The sequence below is a fragment of the Lasioglossum baleicum genome, chromosome 4 (genome assembly GCF_051020765.1).
Source record: "Lasioglossum baleicum chromosome 4, iyLasBale1, whole genome shotgun sequence".
In the NCBI taxonomy this organism is placed as follows: domain Eukaryota; kingdom Metazoa; phylum Arthropoda; class Insecta; order Hymenoptera; family Halictidae; genus Lasioglossum; species Lasioglossum baleicum.
The window spans coordinates 16,000,439-16,019,959 of record NC_134932.1 but is presented as its reverse complement, the minus strand read 5'-3'; the positions used below and the strand labels follow the sequence as shown (position 1 = coordinate 16,019,959).

At 38.4% G+C, this 19,521-nt stretch overlaps 1 protein-coding gene across 1 annotated transcript; it reads right to left on the bottom strand.

Moving 5' to 3' along the window:
• Positions 1–935: 935 nt before the first annotated feature.
• LOC143207862 (uncharacterized) lies at positions 936–18,675 on the bottom strand. Its single transcript, XM_076421714.1, has 20 exons — positions 18,271–18,675; positions 16,101–16,307; positions 13,611–13,927; positions 13,147–13,533; positions 12,109–12,583; positions 11,150–11,391; positions 10,298–10,495; positions 9,623–10,090; positions 9,495–9,539; positions 8,816–9,086; positions 8,449–8,636; positions 7,136–7,297; positions 6,894–7,055; positions 6,437–6,814; positions 6,086–6,355; positions 5,059–5,482; positions 3,649–3,838; positions 3,185–3,396; positions 2,703–2,887; positions 936–2,633 (listed from the first exon to the last, which is right to left on the bottom strand). Exons 1-20 carry the CDS (start codon positions 18,407–18,409, stop codon positions 2,274–2,276), a joined length of 5,280 nt encoding a protein of 1,759 aa, XP_076277829.1. The 5' UTR covers positions 18,410–18,675; the 3' UTR covers positions 936–2,273.
• Between the last annotated feature and the right edge of the window lie 846 nt (positions 18,676–19,521).

Here is a 19,521-nt window from a genome sequence, read left to right as displayed (position 1 = left end):
ATTTGTAACTTAGACGACTTTAACTATTTAATGTTGATAATTAGCTAGGAATGTAAAGGCAGTCACAAAAATTTACGTTATTATAGAAGACAAAGATCATGCGCGCCGGCCATTTCATGAACGTTATTGTTACTTAAAAATTGAATAGTGTCTGTGAGATGACAAAATTTTTATATGTATATAATGAAATTTATATAAAATTATATATGATATATAAAAATTGAAGGTCACCTTCATATCTAACAAAATAGTATAAACACAAAAAAATTACATTGTGTTGCGTACAAAAAACAGTACTACTTTTTCCTGTTTCATTTTTTTCTAATATTTACTATTTTCAAGAAAAACGCTGGCTAGTAATAATGTGAACACCCTATGTAATAGGTCAGGAACACGAAATCGTAAAATGTAGTACATTATCAAGAAAAGGAGAGCCATTTTCATAAGCATGATTGTTAATACATTCTGATAATTAATTTTATTCATATTATGATTTAATATGCAGATTAAAATGTCATTATTTTATCAGGAGCTGTCTGATTGTAACTAACAAATAGTTTACTGTCCGTGAAATGTCAAAAATCTTTGCTTTTTAATAAGTAGTCTGCGGATCTTTATGCATTTACGACTTCTAAAAATTTTCAAAAAATGCTGGAATATAAAATTCCACAGAATTGAATACAATTTTTATTCATTTTAGATCTATAAAGGCTACTACCACTGCAAATAAGATTCTATTTGTTCCCACTTTCTTGAAATTCGCTTGCGAAAATTAAAAATTGCATAAACATCCGCAGTCTAATGAGAAGAGTTCTTCAAAAGAATTATAAGATGCAGAAAAATGATCGAATGAATTTCATGGATTTTCGTAATGTATCTAAAATTGTTGTTTTACTAGCGCAATAAGTAAATTGTTAAGTTAGAATAATGTGGTTTCGTTAATTAATAGAAGCCGCTTGTATTATTGCATTTTATTTATAAACATAAGAAATTGTCGGCCTGTATATGTAAAATATTATGTAGATACACATCATACATTTATAATGGCAGTGAAGCTGATTCGGACACGTAGCAAGGTATTCTATATAAATAAAATCGTTTACCTTACACTCGACTTAAGTTCTGAATGGCACGCTTCTTGTTTCCTCAAGTAAGAAAAAATTTAACCCTTAAATGGTGCAGTGTTTACTGAAATTAGGACATCTCTAAAAGTCTGTATACATTTTCTCAGATACCTTTACGTATACAGGGTGTGACCGATCTAGTGCAAGTTTCATGGAGGTGAATCTACATAAAAAATTAAGTCGAAGAAAAACGTATAACGGTTTTCGTTACGAGAAAATCGAGTTTGAAAATTCAGCGAATGCGGGTACTATAAGATAGGAATCGGCTGGTGCGTCTGTTCATGGCCGACCGATTCTACTTCCTGCGAATACTAGAGCAGACCCGAACAACTTCTTCACACCCTGTATAATTAAAATTAAAAACTTAACCCTCAGCACTCGAATGGCGACTCTGACATGCTACTAAAGCTTGCTATAACATTATTCAAAATATTGTTTATATTGTTAAATACATATGTCGATATCTAGTCGATTACTAAACATTTAGGCGTTGTATGAGGTATTATACCAATTTCATATTCATAAAATTTAGAAAGTCATAAGGAATGGAAATATTCTAGGTCGAAAGAAATGTTTAATTTTCGAGTTAAAATAGCTCCAAGTGCAAAGGATTGATAATCCAAATATTCTAAAGAACTTAAACAGACTTGATGTTTGCAATTATTGTACAATAGAGTAGCGAAAGTTGTACAGAAATGTTGTTAGGGTTAAGAGTAGGCTGCGGATGTTTATGCAATTTTCAATTTTTGTAGATGAATTTTAAGAAAGTGGAATAAAACAGAACCTTATTTCCAGTGTAGTAGTCTTTGCAAATCTCAAAAAAAAATAAAAATTGTACTAAATTATGTTGAATTTTATATTCCGCCCTTTCTTGGAAATTTTCAGAAGTCATAGATGCATAAAGATCCGCAGTCTAGTTACGAGAACCCCAATATACCAGTTAAGGGTTAAGTTCACAGGGTCCTTGGGCATTCTCACTAGTGTGCTCCTTACAATTAATCATACGTTCCGCGCGAGATAGTACATGTAAGTTGTTAATAATTTAAACGTTAATTATTTCAATATCCTTGTCGCGAAGAGAAATTAATGGAAGACACAATGTAGTATAGTTACAATTCAGTCTTGCCAATGACAATTTGATCATTCAATTTATCGGAAACAAATTGGCCCGAACGTGAAACCAAACGCCTGATGCGGCGAACCGTAATCGATCAGATAAAAATCAACCAGCGGCAATTGTTCTAATTTGTTCGTTTTCACTAAGAATATAGTTTCTCCTTTACCCTTGCGCGTTTTACAACCGTCTGTTATGATTTGAGGCTTGGTAGAAGTATATGAAAATTCGTCCTCGTTCGAACCGAGTAACCGCAGCGCGGTATCGTAATTTAAATGTGCAGAATTGTACCACGCGACGCTGTTGACGCAAGTGTAAGTGAAATTTTGATAAGCTTCTTCGCTCAGTAGACGCAGGAAATTCAATTGCACCACGCCAATGGTCTCGTATGTAATCTGTAACATTAGTAACAAGATGCAAAGGACGTGTACATCTCGCACATTTGTTAATAAATCTATACTTACTCTAGATCCACCATGCAAATTCGAATACCAATCTGTTTCGTTGTTTTCTTTTCTCCATGGAATGGTTGGCTTTGGACTCACATGAGCGTCAGGGAATACGCAAGTTTCACCCATGTTCGTCATATTACAATAAACGTACACAGCGTCATCGGCCATTCCTAAATTTGGATCGATCCAGTACCAGCCTGTATTCGAAACATTTGTAAATTGTTATCTCATTGACAATATCGCAAATTTTTATGTGTAATGATTAGTCTGCGGATGTTCATGCAATTTGCAATTTTTCTAGATGAATTTAAAGAGGAAGTGGAATCAAATAAAATATTATTTTCAGTGATAAGTAGCCTTTGTGTAGATCTGAAATAATGAAAATCTTACTAAATTCCGTCAAATGTTATGTTCTAGAATTTTCTGAAAATATACAGAAGAAGCCATGAATGGATAAAGATCCGCAGTCTAGTAATGATCAAGAGAACGCCAACCGTCATTAAAGTGTGGATGTCCATAAAACAAGTCCCTACAAGTTCGTACAGGATTCTCTCGACTCCCAATTGGTTTACGTATTCGATCTAATTCTTGCCTCATAGAGTATATCGAACTGTACATGTCCAAGAAATTAGATCCTAACTCCTCTTCGGTTAGTTTATCTTTATTTAAAGCTTCTGAAATCTTATCTTTTTCGTTTGAATCATCCCTGCAACAATCAAAACATTGTAGAACTGTGAAAATATTTTGGTAAATATTTAGAAAAGGCCTTGAAATATGTTATCGAGATCAAGATTCTGAGCACAACGTTTCCCTATACATGTACCCGTCGCTCGGTCTTAGTTTTCAAGTTATTCGCACACACAATAAATTTGGAGTATACGGTTTCTTCTGCAAGTTTTATATACAGAATACTAAAAAAATAAAATATTTCATTGAAGATTAGATTCAATTTTCTTACACATTTTCCGAAACGTCTCGTTTTCTTCTCAGGAAGTGCTCCCTACTGAACAATAATTCTGGAGGAATCATTGGTTGGTCTGCTGGTGGGCCAGGTGGACCAGGAGGACCCGGAAGACCCGTTTCTCCCTTTGCTCCGTCATTCCCAGAATTTCCTTTTGGTCCAGGTGGTCCCTCCATACCAGGCAGACCTGGAGATAGAGATGGGATTAAGTACCTCGCAAACAGGTTCGAACCTTGATTGATGGAATTCGAACTCTCAGTAAGTACTTCGAAAAAAAAATAGTACTCCCAAGTATACTCGAACCTTTGCCAGACGGTTTCGAACCATTTACAAGTACTGCGGTAAACGTAAATAATACTTGCAAGTATACTCGAATCTTGGTCGAACAGTTTCGAAATTTCCGAAATTTTTATGAATATCGTTACGAATTTCCGTATTCTTGCGGCGTCTGTTTACTTTTTTTGTAAACACGCTGTGGAGATGAGAAAGAAAACTGGGTCTCATAATTTTACATGCTTGTACCGATGATTGTAATTTGGAATGTACTTTGCGACAAAAACTTCTCTCTGATATATTATCATATATCGAACATTATCTAGGTGATGTCGAGAACAATCATTTGTATATGTTAACTGGATTATTGGATCCACGATTCAAAACATTAGATTTTTCTAAAGATGAATCTATCCCTCGAGCACGGGATGCCTTGACTGATATAGCCACTAAGTATATTAATAATGATAATTCATCTACAACATGTGATAGTTCACAGACGCAGATGTCCGGAAATCAGCACAATAGCGAATTATCAATTTGGTCATCCTTTGACAATGAAATAGCAATTACAAATAATACGATACCTATCTGATTGTCTGCTGCGTTAGAAGTGGAAAATTATCTAAAATCACAATATTTAGAACGCAAAGAAGACCCGTTATTATTTTGGCGTGAAAATTCAATCAAGTACCCCATTTTATCAAAAATTACACGTGACTATCTTTGTATAATGGCCACTTCTGTACCTTCAGAAAGAGTTTTTTCAAAAGCAGGAAATATCATGGATAAAAAAAGAAAGTATTGTAAATGAAATATTATTCTTAAATAGTTACGAATTTAATAAATAAAGTGCTTAAAACCTACTATGCAGTTTTGATTTCCAAGATTCGAGATACTACTTGTGAAAGTTTCGATTACTTTCAACATCGAAGTACTTATAAGTATCTTTTCGAAACTTGTAAGTACTCATTCCGAGGTTCGATAACTACTTGTATACAATGAATACTTTTCAAGTATAATCATTGAAACTTTTATTGTTTTTAAGTAGTAATCGAAACCCATGAAATGAAACTTGGTTATTGAACTTGACTCGGATTCGTGAGTGCATATTGAACTTGATCCCATCCCTACCTGGAGGCCCATCATTTCCTTTTGGTCCAAATAATCCAGGCAGGCCTTGAACACCTTTAGGCCCTTCGAATCCAGTAGCTCCTCGTGGCCCTTGCTCTCCTTTTTCACCTTGCTCGCCTTTGATACCTAAGTGGCCTAGGTCTCCACGATGCCCTTTTAACCCTCTTCTACCTCTATCACCCTTCGGGCCCTTAGGTCCAACTGGTCCAGCCTTCCCAGGTACACCAACTGCTCCTGGCATACCAGGTGGTCCATTTTCTCCTGCAAGTCCTGGAAGACCTCTTAAACCAGGCAAACCTTGTGGTCCGGGTAAACCCTGAGGTCCTATATGACCTGGAAGTCCTTTCACTCCAGGTAAACCCATATCTCCTTTTTCACCCGGCGAGCCTGGACCTCCTTGCAATCCCGCCGGACCTTCTGGACCCTGTGAATACATGTTGCAATTAGGGGTGTGCGAGATTCCCGACAATGTACGGGATATAGAATAATATATGGGATTCCCGAAAGTGTCGTTATTCTTGAAAATTTCAGCAATCCGAATGCCTTTGTGTTCTTCAAGCTTTATGATCACTTAGCTAAGTTGACAGATCTTGTGAACAACTCACGAAATTCCGATGTTTGGAATCAGATAAAAAAATTACATTGAGATGGCTCGGAAAATAATGGTGTGATTGACTACTCATTCAGCAATATATCTACCGATATTAAAATTCTGCATTGTCAGAATTATAGAAATTTGCAATTACTCTCTACAATATTACTAACATAAACATTCCTGACTAATAAGATATGTAATCTTCGAGAACACAATGGCTTTTTCGGATTCTTGTTATTATTGGAAACATGGAGAAACTTCAAAATGTCGGGAATCACAGATATTTTCGGGAATTCCGAGAATTTTCGGGATTCCGTCCCGATCCCGAGAAAAATTCCTGTCCCGCTCGGGATCTCGCACACCCCTAATTTGCGTAATGAAATTATTAATTTCATAATTTCAAGATTAGGCGTTATACATATAATTTAGTACCGATTTTCCGGGTGGTCCTGGCAATCCTTCTTTTCCTGGAGGTCCAGTTTCTCCTGGTTGTCCAGCATCACCAGGCTTGCCATCTTCGCCGTATTTACCGGGATCCCCTTTTGGACCCACTAAACCTGGCTCTCCGGGAGGTCCAGGGAAACCAATAGGCCCTACATGACCTTTCGGTCCCTCTGGGCCACTTATTCCACGAATACCTGGAGGTCCTGGTGGTCCACTTTTTCCCTCTTCTCCTTTAGGACCCGCAGGACCCCTTTCGCCCTGTTATGCATATTTAAGAGCGTCACTTGGCTGTTGTAGAAAAATTAATGAAAAATATACCCTGTATAATTGTAGTTTTACCATTTTTCCTTCAGGACCGATCGCTCCCGGAGGTCCTGACAGCCCGCTTTCCCCTTTCTCTCCTTGACGACCTTCCGGTCCAGGAGGACCTTGTGTACCTTCAGGACCTCTGTGTCCTCTTTGACCTTGTTCCCCAGGACTCCCAGCTGGTCCAGCTGGACCAACTACACCAGTGTCTCCAACTTCTCCTTTCAATCCAGCTGGGCCAGGTAATCCTTGTAGTCCTACTGGACCAGATGTACCTGGTGCACCAACAGGGCCATCTTCACCTTTTGAACCCTGCCTTCCCATTTCTCCTGGTGGTCCCTTTTCACCAGGTAAACCAATCGATCCAGGTTCACCTCGAAGTCCTTGTATCCCAGGTGATCCAGGAAGACCCTGTAGAAGGTTTCAACGGTGCATGAAATACATATATTCGTATTTCATTAACAGGTATGAAAAATACTGTTGTTTGTACCATTTCTCCTTGAGATCCCTTAAAACCTTTCTCACCAGGTGGACCAATATCTCCCTTATCACCATCTTCACCAGGAACACCAACAGGACCTGGAGCACCAGGTACTCCACGTTGTCCTGGCAAACCGTCACGCCCAGTAGGTCCTGGTAGACCTGATTCACCCTAGCACCAAAACACGCATGATACATTTTCTTTTAATTTATTATATCACACAATAGCTGCTTATATTTCATTATTAGTACCCTTTCCCCTTTCAGACCAGCTGGTCCCAATGGTCCCTTCGGACCTTGAGTGCCTTGAGGTCCAGTACTCCCATCTTTCCCAGGTTCTCCTTGCGCGCCTTTATCGCCTGGTGGACCTTGAAATCCAGGCAATCCTAACTCCCCTTTTGCACCTGGCATTCCCTGTATTTAAAAAGAAAACATTAATTGTTTCGATTTACAGAAAATAAGAGCGACGTAACAGTGTTTATTTTTCACAGTGTAAGAGAGAGCGAGGGAGAGAGAGAGAGAGAGCGAGAGCGTGGCGTTGCGGGGGTTGGCGAGTAGGGGGCGGAGCCCCCTAGTATACAGGGTGGTCCACCTAAATACGGCGAACTAAATATCTCCTCCAATTGTGGGGGTACAAAAAATATTTTGTGTACTATTTGAAAGGTTTGAAGGAACCATTATATTGCAAACAATATTTTTTTCCGGAGGTCATTTTTGTCAAAGTTATCAAGGTCATCAATGTTTTTCGATACATAACTACATTTTTTTATTGCATCGTGTAACTGATCGAAAAATACATACAGATATTTATAATAACATGACCTTGTGAAATGACCTTGATCTTCGAAAATTGGCGTTCCTTTGCGTGGTCCGTTTAGGTAAGGCCACCTAAATATCTCTTCAGGTTATTATGATGCAAAAAATATTTTTTACGTAATGTGTATGGTGTCAATGGACCAAATATCTGATAAGAATATTTTTTTCGGAGTTATCAAGGTCATCGATATTTTTCGATGCACAACCACATTTTTTTATTGCATCGAAAAATACATTCAGATATGTATAATAACATGACATTGACCATTATCTGAAGGTAAAACTAATTTTCGAAGATAATTCTGAAAAAAATGACCTTCGGAAAAAAATATTGTTTGTAATATTCCTTCAAACCATTGAAATAGTACACAATATATTTTTTGCATCCCCACAATTGGAGGAGATATTTAGGTGGCCGTGTTTAGGTGGACCACCCTGCACAATAAAATCGTGTCTGTCTGTTTGTGAAGACATCTACTGAGAACGGCTGAACGTAGAAAGCTTGAGGTTTGAACCATTAGACGCAGCGTTTTTTCTGGAAGGATTAGGAGAAATCCGAATTCGAAAAAGTCCATTCGTTCAAAAGTTGTGACGTCATTAGTGACCTAACACGACTTTTTCGCCTTCTTTTGGGCACGTTTCTGCTTATAACTTTTTGATTTGTTATTGCACGTGGACAAAGTCGCGGGTACAGCTAGTTTATTTATACAAACAAAATTTTAAGTATTAGATATTCTTATAAGACAAACCGGTAAACCGTTCTGTCCTCGTTCACCAGGAAATCCTGGCAAACCTCCAGGACCGGGTGGGCCCTCTTTACCAGGCAAACCCGATGGTCCAGGTGGTCCTTCTTTCCCTTGTTCTCCCGCTGGCCCTATCTCTCCAGGAATTCCCGGACTCCCAGGAATTCCAGACTCCCCTGGTTGACCAGGTTCACCTGTAATGTTTATTAATACTTGTTTATTATAAGATAAATATAATACAAACTTAAATAGTAAAGAGGGCTTATAGCCACGTGTCTTATGGTTAACGTCCAGCTCGACTTCCGCGCTCTCTTACACACACCCACATACATACACACATACGTAAATACATAGGTATGCTACTATTACACACCAGCTGGTCCTTGTGGTCCTATGACACCGGGTGATCCTGGAGGTCCTGGTGGTCCCGAATCACCGACCGGTCCACGTTCTCCAGGTGGACCGGGAATTCCATCCTTTCCATCAAAACCAGATTGTCCTTGAGGTCCTATGAAGCCACGAGGACCTTCAACACCGGGTAGGCCAGAATCTCCTTGTAATCCTGGAGGACCTGGCTGTCCAGTATCACCCTTTGGTCCAGGTAAACCTTCGGCACCTCGTCTTCCACGAACACCCCTAAAACCCTTTGTAAGAAGAGTTCGTTAGTGTAATCATATGTTTCGGAATTGTTATTGTCGAACTGGTTTATGGAAAGTCTTATCCTTGAAGATTGTTTTAATACAGGGTGAGTCCGAAGAAACAGAACACCTAAATATCTCCGTTATTTTTCGTTGTACAAAAAAACTTCTTCGGACAAAATTGATTGATGTATTAAGAAATATCTCATTCCATTAAAAAAAATATCGATGACCTTGAAATCTTGTAAAAAATGACCTCGAAAATTTTTTCCCTTACACCGTTACACGTGGCCCTTCAAACAGTGTAACTTTGTCCTCAGAAGTTTTTTTGTACAACGAAAAGTAACGGAGATATTTAAGTGTTCTGTTTCTTCGGACTCAACCTGTCGATATGAACTGGTTTGATCGACTTACTCTAGGTCCTGTTTCGCCACGTTCTCCCGATGCACCGCTGTTTCCCTAGAATGCAATAGTTTTGCATTGAATTATTTTTAACTATTACATTATACAGGTGTATTGAGACATGCGACTTCGATTTTTACCCTTTCTCCCTTATCTCCATTAGGACCCTGTCTTCCTGGTTGACCTTTGTCACCTTTTTCACCAGCGTTGCCAGGATATCCAATAAAACCTGGAGAGCCGGGTTTACCTTTCTCTCCAGAGGGACCAACTGATCCTGCTTCACCCCGCGGTCCTTCGAAACCTTTTGGACCTTCTAAACCTTCTAGTCCAGGAATTCCTTGTGGTCCAGTTGATCCGGGTTCTCCTTTTGCTCCAGCATCACCTTTTTCTCCGTCTGCTCCTCGTCCACCCTTTTCTCCACGCTCGCCAGCCGTTCCACGTTTGCCCTCGTCACCTTTCACGCCACGGACTCCAGGAAAACCTAATGCACCCTGCGGTCCTTGTGGCCCTTGTTCACCTTTCATTCCAGGAATTCCCGGGTTCCCTGGATGACCAGGTGGCCCGTCCGCTCCTGAAAGACCAGGAATTCCTGGCTTCCCTTGTGGTCCCTGCAACATTTACATATGTATACATTCAGCGGTTTCCAATCGGGGAGGCGCGAGCTATTGCCAGGGGAGGCGCCATAATTTTTAATAAAAAATTAATGTTCAATGTTAATTTATGTTCATAAAGGGTGGAAACCGCTAACATACATCGAAACATCAATCCGTTAAATATCTTTTTTTCACGAAGATGTATACTCTAAGGAAAATTACCACTAATCCAGTTGGTCCTAAATGGCCTTGTGGTCCAGGTGGTCCGATAGGTCCTAATGGTCCTATTGCTCCAGGACCGCCCGGCGCACCCTGTGGTCCAGTATTGCCTTTCGCTCCAGGTGGACCTTCACTCCCAGGGATTCCAGGGTTACCTGGCAATCCCGGAAATCCTCGAGGTCCTATAAATCCTCTAGGACCCTAAAATAATCTCGAAGAGATACAGTAGCGGACAAAAGTTTAAGACCGCTCTAAAAAAGACGATAACTTTTTTAATATTCTACTATACGATTTGAACTTTTTTGGTAAGCTAGATCAATTAGTTTACTAAAGGATGTGAAAAGAAATTTTTTGAAAATTGCAATTGATCGGAATTGTTGAAAAAATACTAAAGGTGAATTTTTAACTTTTTTATGTGGGCCTATATTGAAAATTGAAAAAATACGTTTTGTAGATCTGTGTCAATTAAACATGTTCTGAAAATTTCGTCAAAATCGGCCGACGTTGCAATGAGCTACAAACGTTTAAAGATGGTAAAAATTGTAGATTTTCACGATTTATTACCGAAAGTATTTTTTAAATTTTCAATATAGGCCCACATAAAAAAGTTAAAAATTCACAACTTTTAGTATGTTTTCAATAATTCCGATCAATTGCAATTTTCAAAAAATTTCTTTTCACACCCTTTAGTAAACTAATTGCTCTAGCTTCCCAAAAAAGTTCAAATCGTATAGTACAATATTAAAAAGGTTATCGTCTTTTTTAAAGCGGTCTTAAACTTTTGTCCGCTACTGTATAAGATTTCATTACTGTTTCAATAGAATTATAAAGTATCTTTTATAGTTTTTCCGTTACCATTTCGCCAGGTAAACCAGGTAAACCGGGAGGACCATCGTCACCTTGCATCCCTTCGTGACCTGGCAAACCAGGTTCGCCGGTTCCACCCGGAGGTCCCCTTTCGCCTTTATCGCCGGGTAATCCTGGAAGACCAGGCGTACCCTGTTCACCTTTTATTCCAGGCGGACCACTTACACCCCTTTCGCCATCTCTTCCAGGTCGACCTCGTCTACCCTCTCTACCGGGTGTTCCGGGTACTCCTATAAAATGTAAGAACTTGATTAATTTCACACAAATCGAGGTGTCTAAGTCTGGTATATTGCCTTGTTACTACTTGATCACTAGACAGCGGATCTTTCTGCAAAATAAAAATGATTTGCTTTAATTGCAAGGGACTGAAACGATGTAGACAGTTCATTCATACTGGGTGCTGGCGCGGCGCGGCCGTGCAAGAGTGTGCGGGCACACGCACACATCGCTAAATCCGCATATACGTATATGAAATTACAAGGTTTACGAGAATACAAAACGACGCTTCAACATTGCAATGAGGAGTTCAGAAGCGGTCAATTGTGATTCCTAAAAGTCAAATCTATATGCGCGTCCGATGCCCAAAATGCATATTTTACGTTATAGAGGAATAATTTGTAATATTCGGCAGACACCGCCTGTCACGAGGCATCCGAAGCAAGCATGAAATCACAAGATGACCGCCACTGACAGATTTTCGTAAATATTGAGAGATTTATCGTTCGAATCGAACAAATCGCTCTACATCGACATAGCCAGGACATATCGGTCGCGCCGGCACTCTTAACCCCTTGCCGTATCATTTCCTTTACAGTTACAATGATTAAAACGACTTTGTCCCGAAAAGTGTCGTAGAAGAGAAAAGAAAATTTACAATTTGCCATAAATGCATCAAATCCGCAGTCTATGAATCACTATGGGAGACACAAAAATTTCATGGAATGTACCTCTTTCTCCGCGCGGTCCAGGTTCACCAACTTCACCAGGTTCTCCTTTCTGACCTTGAGATCCAGGAGGACCTTCAGGGCCTGGCAGACCCGTCAAGCCTGTCGGTCCTTCGGCTCCTCTCATAGCCGACAAATGCTGCGACAGCATCTGCCTCAAAACTTCCGCTTGCGAATCTGGTCCTTTCTCGTTGCCTTGCTGGCTCATTGATGGTATTATGAAAACGTTACCAGGCGGACCCGGCGCACCTTGTAAACCACCTATCCCATCTCTTCCTGATTCTCCTTTCTTGCCTGTTCCTCCAGGTACACCCGGAGGTCCCGGAAACCCGCGTGGCCCTGGTGGGCCTCGATTATTATAATAGTTGAGACCGTAATAAGTCCCTGGAGCTACACCAAGCAAATTTCCAGTAGTCTCGGGTATTTCCGGAACCGTTGTTCGGTATCTTTCGGTTACAATTGAGCCAACACCATCGACCTATAAAAATGTATTTTTTAAAAAAGAAACTTCTACAGAGTGAGGTACCTAAGACTTGCACCGAAAATATCTCCGTTGTTTTTAGTAATACAAGAAAATGTTTCAGGCAGAAGATGTTTGCTTCAGTGGGGCAATTATTGTGACGGAGAAATTTATAGAAACTGGAAGACGAGAGATGTCTTTTGACAATGTTTCAGTGTTTACATCAACGAAACCCTGGTGGAGTACGGTAAGCATGAACATGGTCTTCGTAAATTAAGTTATGCTTTTTGAAGAATAACTCATTCGAAGGTCAACATATTATACATGGTTCAATTTGTCTTTTTATTAATTATAATGTTACCACTAATTAAAATACGTCGTTCCTTTTAAAAAAACGACGACGACCTTGGAATATCGGAAAATATATGCCTGAAACATTTTCTTGTATTACTAAAAACAACGGAGATATTTTCGGTGCAAGTCTTAGGTGCCTCACGCTGTATAATAAAATAAGTAGAAGGCAAGAAGTAAACTTTGTTTTATCCGGAAATAATTGAATAAAAGTACAATAAATGACTCACAACATATTGATTATCTTGAAACGTTTGGACAGTTGATCTCGAGTCATTATCGATCGATGTTTCCCGGCTATTCTCTTCATATTCCTCTGAGTAAAGTTCTTTAGTTCTACTGCCAGAAGTTTCATTTTGGTTGTCAAGGAAATTGTTTAAACCAGACATTGTAGTAGACGTTCTGCCATAGTTTCTAGATAAGTTGACATTGCTGTAGTTCGGTCTATAGTACGGTCTATTAGTCGGAAACGTCCCTCCGGAATAATTGTGAACATTTGGGTAATTACTTGTTTCAAACGAGTATCTCGTCTGATTCCTACAATCCGGTGCGAATATTGTGCAAATTTCGTATGCTGCGTCTGGAACTGGTGCGATTTTCAACAACTCTAAACCACCCTATTAACGGTACATGGAGATTGATAAGTATCAGTTTGCGCAATCTGAATTTATTCGCTTGATTTCTGTTTACGAACCAAATATACGTTGGTGTCGACGATCTGCTGACCGATGATTATGATGCCACTGGTGCTGATCGTCTCCTCTGTATTTCTACGTAATTCTTTCGTAACTTGCTGATTACAATCAACGATCACCGTAATAGCATCCCCTTTGATACTGATTCCTAAACGATGCCATTGTCCGTCAGAGAGATCAATTCCAAATGAAATCGGTTTGTCCTCGTCATCCGGAGTTGTGCTGTAGTAAACGTTGACGTCACTGCCCAATGACAGCACCAACTGTTCTTCACCACTGTCACTGTAGATGGCAAACAGTGTGCCAACCGGATATCCTAATTTTTTTCATATCGTAAGATAACTTGTTTTCTAACTACAGTAGAACCTCGATTATCCGAATTGAACAAAGGAACGCGACTGTTCGCGTATTAGAATAGTTGTTCTGTTATAGTGAATGTTCATTCATGATATAGTTGAATGTTCATTAATTTCTAAAATAATTCGATTCAGCTATTTATTCGAAGCATGTTAAGATACTAAAGATTTCAGCCACAGGAGGTTCGGATAATCGAGGCCCTACTACAGTAAATTCTCTATAAACGCGAAAATCTTTCAACGATAAACGCGACAAAAATATCCCCTCCAAACTAATACACTGACTCGGCTCGGTATATCGGTGTGAACCACTACAAACGCGACGCGGAGAGTCGCAGTCGTCGGCACAGTTCAAACGCGCCCGTGAGTCATCATAACGTTACACCACAGTCAAACTTCTTCATTTTCCATGATTCTGTTATGGGATTTTCACTACCTTATTTCTAGCATTTTTCTGATTAAACTGATACCAAACACGATATAATTTAAGCAGAATTTAGTGGTTTAATTGACGATGAAAGTTTCGAGCGCAAGGAAGGACAGCGTATGTGAAAGAAAGAGACGCAGAGTCGCAGCGCGCCGGCACAGTTCAAACGCCCGTGAGTCATCATAACGTTACACCAACAGTCAAACTTCTTCATTTTCCATGATTCTGTTATGGGACTTTCACTACCTTATTTCTGGCATTTTTCTGATTAAAATGATACCAAACACGATATAATTTGAAAGAATTTAGTGGTTTAATTGACGGTACGTACATATGAAGTGACTTTAGAACATGAAAAAGAAAGAGAAATTGCGATCTCGACGCTATGCAAAGATTAAAAAACGAGAAAAATTACTTTATAAAATATGCTGAACTGTTTTATATTTTTATTATATTATTTTTTTGTCATTACACATTGGTTTACTTCATATCCTCATTACGGCACTGGTTGTTGTATCGCCTAAAAACAGAATGTTGTGAGGGCCAAGCGTTACGGTGGTCATAAAGTAACTAAACTTTCGACGGTAATGTCGGGATTAACGGTAAAACCTATTAAAAAGATTGCCGCGCGGAGTGCCAGATGTTTAACGTTCGGTTTCGCAAATATAAAGACGCGATGAACTATGACCGATCATGTCGCAAAACCGAACACCGTGTCAAGTCACGCGCGTCGCTCGCTCCATTACAATTTTTTGATAAGAAACAAAATTAAATAAATCTTGAATAAATCTTAAGTACATTACTTAAAACAGTTCAAAAACTACAAAAAGTGTGTCTTTTCCTGATGCATGCAAACGCTCCGATTCGATAGTTTTCCTTCGATGGTATTTAAACTGCAAGGAAGGATAGCGCGTATAGAAAAGAAAGAGACGCGGAGAGTCGAAGTCGCCGGCACAGTTCAAAGGCCCGCGCGTGGTCTCGCTTTACACGCGCTGTCCTTCTCTACGTTCGGCTCGGCCTTTGAAGCTCGAAAAAAGTAGGACCACGATCGAAAAACGAGACAAAATTCCCCCGGTGCGTTCGCGTTTATAGAGAATTTACTGTATATGTATTCGATTACATTACAGCATCGAAAACAAATGGCACCAATGATGTTTGCTTATGTAATCCGAGAAATCAAATTTTTGTAAAACTAAGCAAACGTAAAGAATATAATATTTAAAATAAAAACTCTGTAGAAGTAAACTCTAGTTTAACCCTTTGCACTCGAAACCTATTTTAACACGAAAACTAAACATTTCTTCTGACCTAGAATATTTTCATTTTATACATATTAAATTGATGCAATTTACTCACGCGATACTCAAATGTTTAATAATGTATTTGATATAAAATAATTTAATAACGTAACAATTATTTTACATTACTGATATATGTAGCAATATTTAGTGGTGCCTCAGAGTCGCCACTCGAGTGCTAAGGGTTAAATGTAGTTTAATTGTCTTAATTTTTATATACAATTCAGTTCGAGCATATTTCAACCCTTACGCGGGCAACCAAAGCGTATAATGAACGACGGACGGGCGTTTATAGTCGAGCGGTTTGATAACATGTTTAGATAATTGTTGAAAGACATGTGGTAAGTGGATACTCGGTTGCCTACGTAACAGTTTAAATAAATGAAATTGACGGAAATTATTACAAACCGATCTTTGGTTTGACCACAACTAAGATGGAAAAATCACGAGCTATGCCGTTAGGGAACAGAGTATTCGTATTGTTTGGCAGTAACGCGCTGCTTGCGATCTCGTATGCGATCGTATCGTTCCTGTGACAACGACTTTCGATAACTGTCACTCCTTGAGGCGCCTCTTGCATTCCAGTTCTTTCTATCAAGTCTACAGCATCTCTTTCTGAAATCATCGAAGAAGAAAAAGCAAGCTTTTTTTAAAATAATAATTTCCAATTCCCGAGAAATTGACGATATTTCACTTGCTGTAATTTCGTAAAAAACAATCGTACATACAGCAATAAACTTGAAATTATTCTACAGCTTGAAGGTTCTACTTTTGCTACTTTCTTTCAAAAATGTTATAAATTGGAAACTTTATAAAAACCTTGTTCGTCAATAAATCTTCCACAAATTTGAAGATTGAAGCGTTCCTTTTACAGCGACATCTTGAAAATTTATGTAAGATTTTGGCTGGCTACCTTCCATTTAAATCTGAATAAGACGACTAAAAAAAAGCGTGCATCAAGTTTTTGATGTCGTTGTAGAGAGAAGACTTCAATCTTGAAATCTTCGGAAGATTCATTCACGAAAAATAATTTTCAATGTTGTTAGAGACGCATCAATTGGTAGCATTTTCGAGACTAAACATATCTTCGGTTTTTCACCTGTCACGTCGTGCAAGATGGTCTTAAGTAAAAATGAATAATGGCTAGTAGAAGTGGAAACTTCAAGCTTTGAATTGAAACTAAGTTTATTGTTGCACTATTGTTTTCAACAAAATTATCGTAGTTTAAATATCGACGATTTCACCAAAATACGAAATTTAGTGCTCACATACGTTCTGGATTTACTGTATTGAAAGTACATCGCTTTAAATTAAAGCTTTTCGGTGTAGGTATAATTTTACTTTTATAAGACTTCCTCCTAAGCAATAATGAAAAAATTTTTTAGGACTGTAAGCGTTTAAGGAGATTTTCTAACACCAGCAACTCGAAAACTTGATTTTTCTTCCTTAATCCTTAGACCATTATAAAGAGAGACAAGCAAAAATATACTTACTGAGAACACAAAGCGAGATTAAATAATAAAGTAAAATTTCGAATACGTGTTTAAAAAGCATTTAGTGTTTGTATTTTGTATGATTACGTTCACTTATGTATTTCTAAAGTCGTAAGAAGATAAAATTCGAATTACTTTTCTTTAAAACGTCGCCATTTTGAATGTTCACGTAGAAACTATAATACATTTATATTTTTATATGGATTATGCACCAATTTGAATTTTCGATTTAAGAATCGTGCATTTATCCGGTAGTGTGGCAGAAATGGAAGAGGTGAACGGATAAAACAAAAATGATCGTAATCTCAGTAGGAATTAAACAAATATTTTCCAAAACTTCAATAAACGAACTTTAATAACTAGACAGCGGATCGTTATGCAAAATAAAAATGTTCTACCTGAATTATAATAAACTTGAGTGACATAGAAATTTATTTTCTTTCATAGTATAATTAATAGGCTGAACCTATAGGTATACTCATTTTTGTCATAAATGCATAAAATCCGCTGTCTATTAATAACATATGTGCTATGTCTGTTATAGAGACAAATAGTATTTCGTTTCTTGGGAAAAGAAATGATGAAATGACTCCTGAAATGTATATCCGAAAATTGGGAAATCTTCTTAATAGCAGTGAATCATTCTTCCCGTAAAATCTATAAATATCTCGGAGAGCTGCAATAACGTAAAGGCGGTAAAGACAACATAAAGAACTGGAAACCTAATAACCCTTGAACTCGAAAGACGTAACTCATCGCGTTACGCCGAACACTTAAACCAGTTCCATTAAGAAGTCCTCTTTTCTAGAGTGGAACACGCAGTTTTGCATGCTACGGGCTCAATTAACGTAATAGAGATCACTTAAAGAGACATTCACTAGCGACGACTTTTATTACGCGACCTGCACAATGATTTTAATGCTTGCGCCCATGCATGTCATCTGCATAAAGCACCTACAGGAGTTGCATTACCAACTGCATTACAGTTACCATTATCGAGTGCGAGCATATTCGTTCTATTAAAATTCAGAACGAAGTGATCTAGATGAAGATCAGACTGTATTTAAAAATAATAATGCACTTACCCATATCTTGTAAGGTGATACCGGCTACCAACGGGTGCAACCCCAGACCGAACAGGAAGCACAGCACCGAAGAAACGAATTTGATGGTGCGAGATAGTCGCAGTGTTCTCCATTGCTTCTTCTCGTGGTACCACCGCATGCTACCCTCTCCTCGTCATATCATGGTCCTCACAACGAATTTCCCCGAATTATACTTCACCGAGCGAATCTGCGAGACCTAACAAATAGATCGTCGTGCTCTCGCCGCGGAACTATCCGAATGTAATAGCCGTCTCGGTACAATCACCCATCCAAGTATTTACTCTTCTTCTTCTTCTTCTTCTTCTTCACATCATCCCTCCTCTCGAATTCTAATGTCTCCCCGCTCTTCTTTTTCATAGGCGCCGATGCACCGTCTTGCGCGCATTCCACACATGTGTCTTTTAATGACAATTCCGCGTCCCTTCTATTGACACTGATTCGGATAACACGTGGTGCAACGAGACACCGACGGGGTGGGGGTCGTTCCGTCATAAGACACATTTTCGTAAGAACTAGAACGGTGGAAATTCCCTTTTTTATTCCGTTATTTCTTTTTTTTTATCATATATGTTTGTTATTACATATTTTATATATATATGTAGAGTAGAATATAAGCAGAATATAAAATTCGACAGAATTTAGTACAATATTTATTTATTTCAGATCTGCAAAGGCTACTATCACTGAAAATAAGATTCTAGTTTATTTCACTTTCTTAAAATTCGTCTACAAAAATTGAAAATTGATATTGATAATTATTATATATATTTGTTATTACATATGTTATTAAATACAAATCTATGTTACAAGAAGGAATTTCTTTTTCTCGTATACTATTTGTTGTAGTTTACTTTCTTTCTTTCTTGATAACTAGACTGCGGATCTTTATGCAAAATAAAAATGGTCTGCATTGATTGTGGGTAGCAGTAATAAAATAAAAATTAATATCATCCCTCGATGACTTTGTTACACGTTGAGCGCGGCGCCGATTTTGCTGTGCTTTCCAATCAGCCGGCAGCGAACGAGCACTTGACGGCGAGCTCTCAAGAGGTTTTTTTAGTGTTAAAAACAATGTTACAATGTACTTGAATTTTTCTAATCTATTACTGTTTCATACTTGACTGAATAAATTTCTTCATAAATGCATAAAGATCCGCAGTCTACTGATCCGCAAGGAAAAAAAATTAAATTAGATTGATTTATACATATATGTATATGTATTTTAAACAG

Bases quoted from the DNA above. Each gene is read 5' to 3' on its own strand.
- LOC143207862 (XM_076421714.1), bottom strand. From the start codon at position 18,409: ATGCGGTGGTACCACGAGAAGAAGCAATGGAGAACACTGCGACTATCT. The intron at 11,392-12,108 runs GTACATTCCATG...TACATTTTATAG, and splicing joins TGGACCGCGCGGAGAAAGAG to GAGTACCCGGAACACCCGGT. The intron at 3,397-3,648 runs GTAAGAAAATTG...TGATTGTTGCAG, and splicing joins CGAGACGTTTCGGAAAATGT to GGATGATTCAAACGAAAAAG.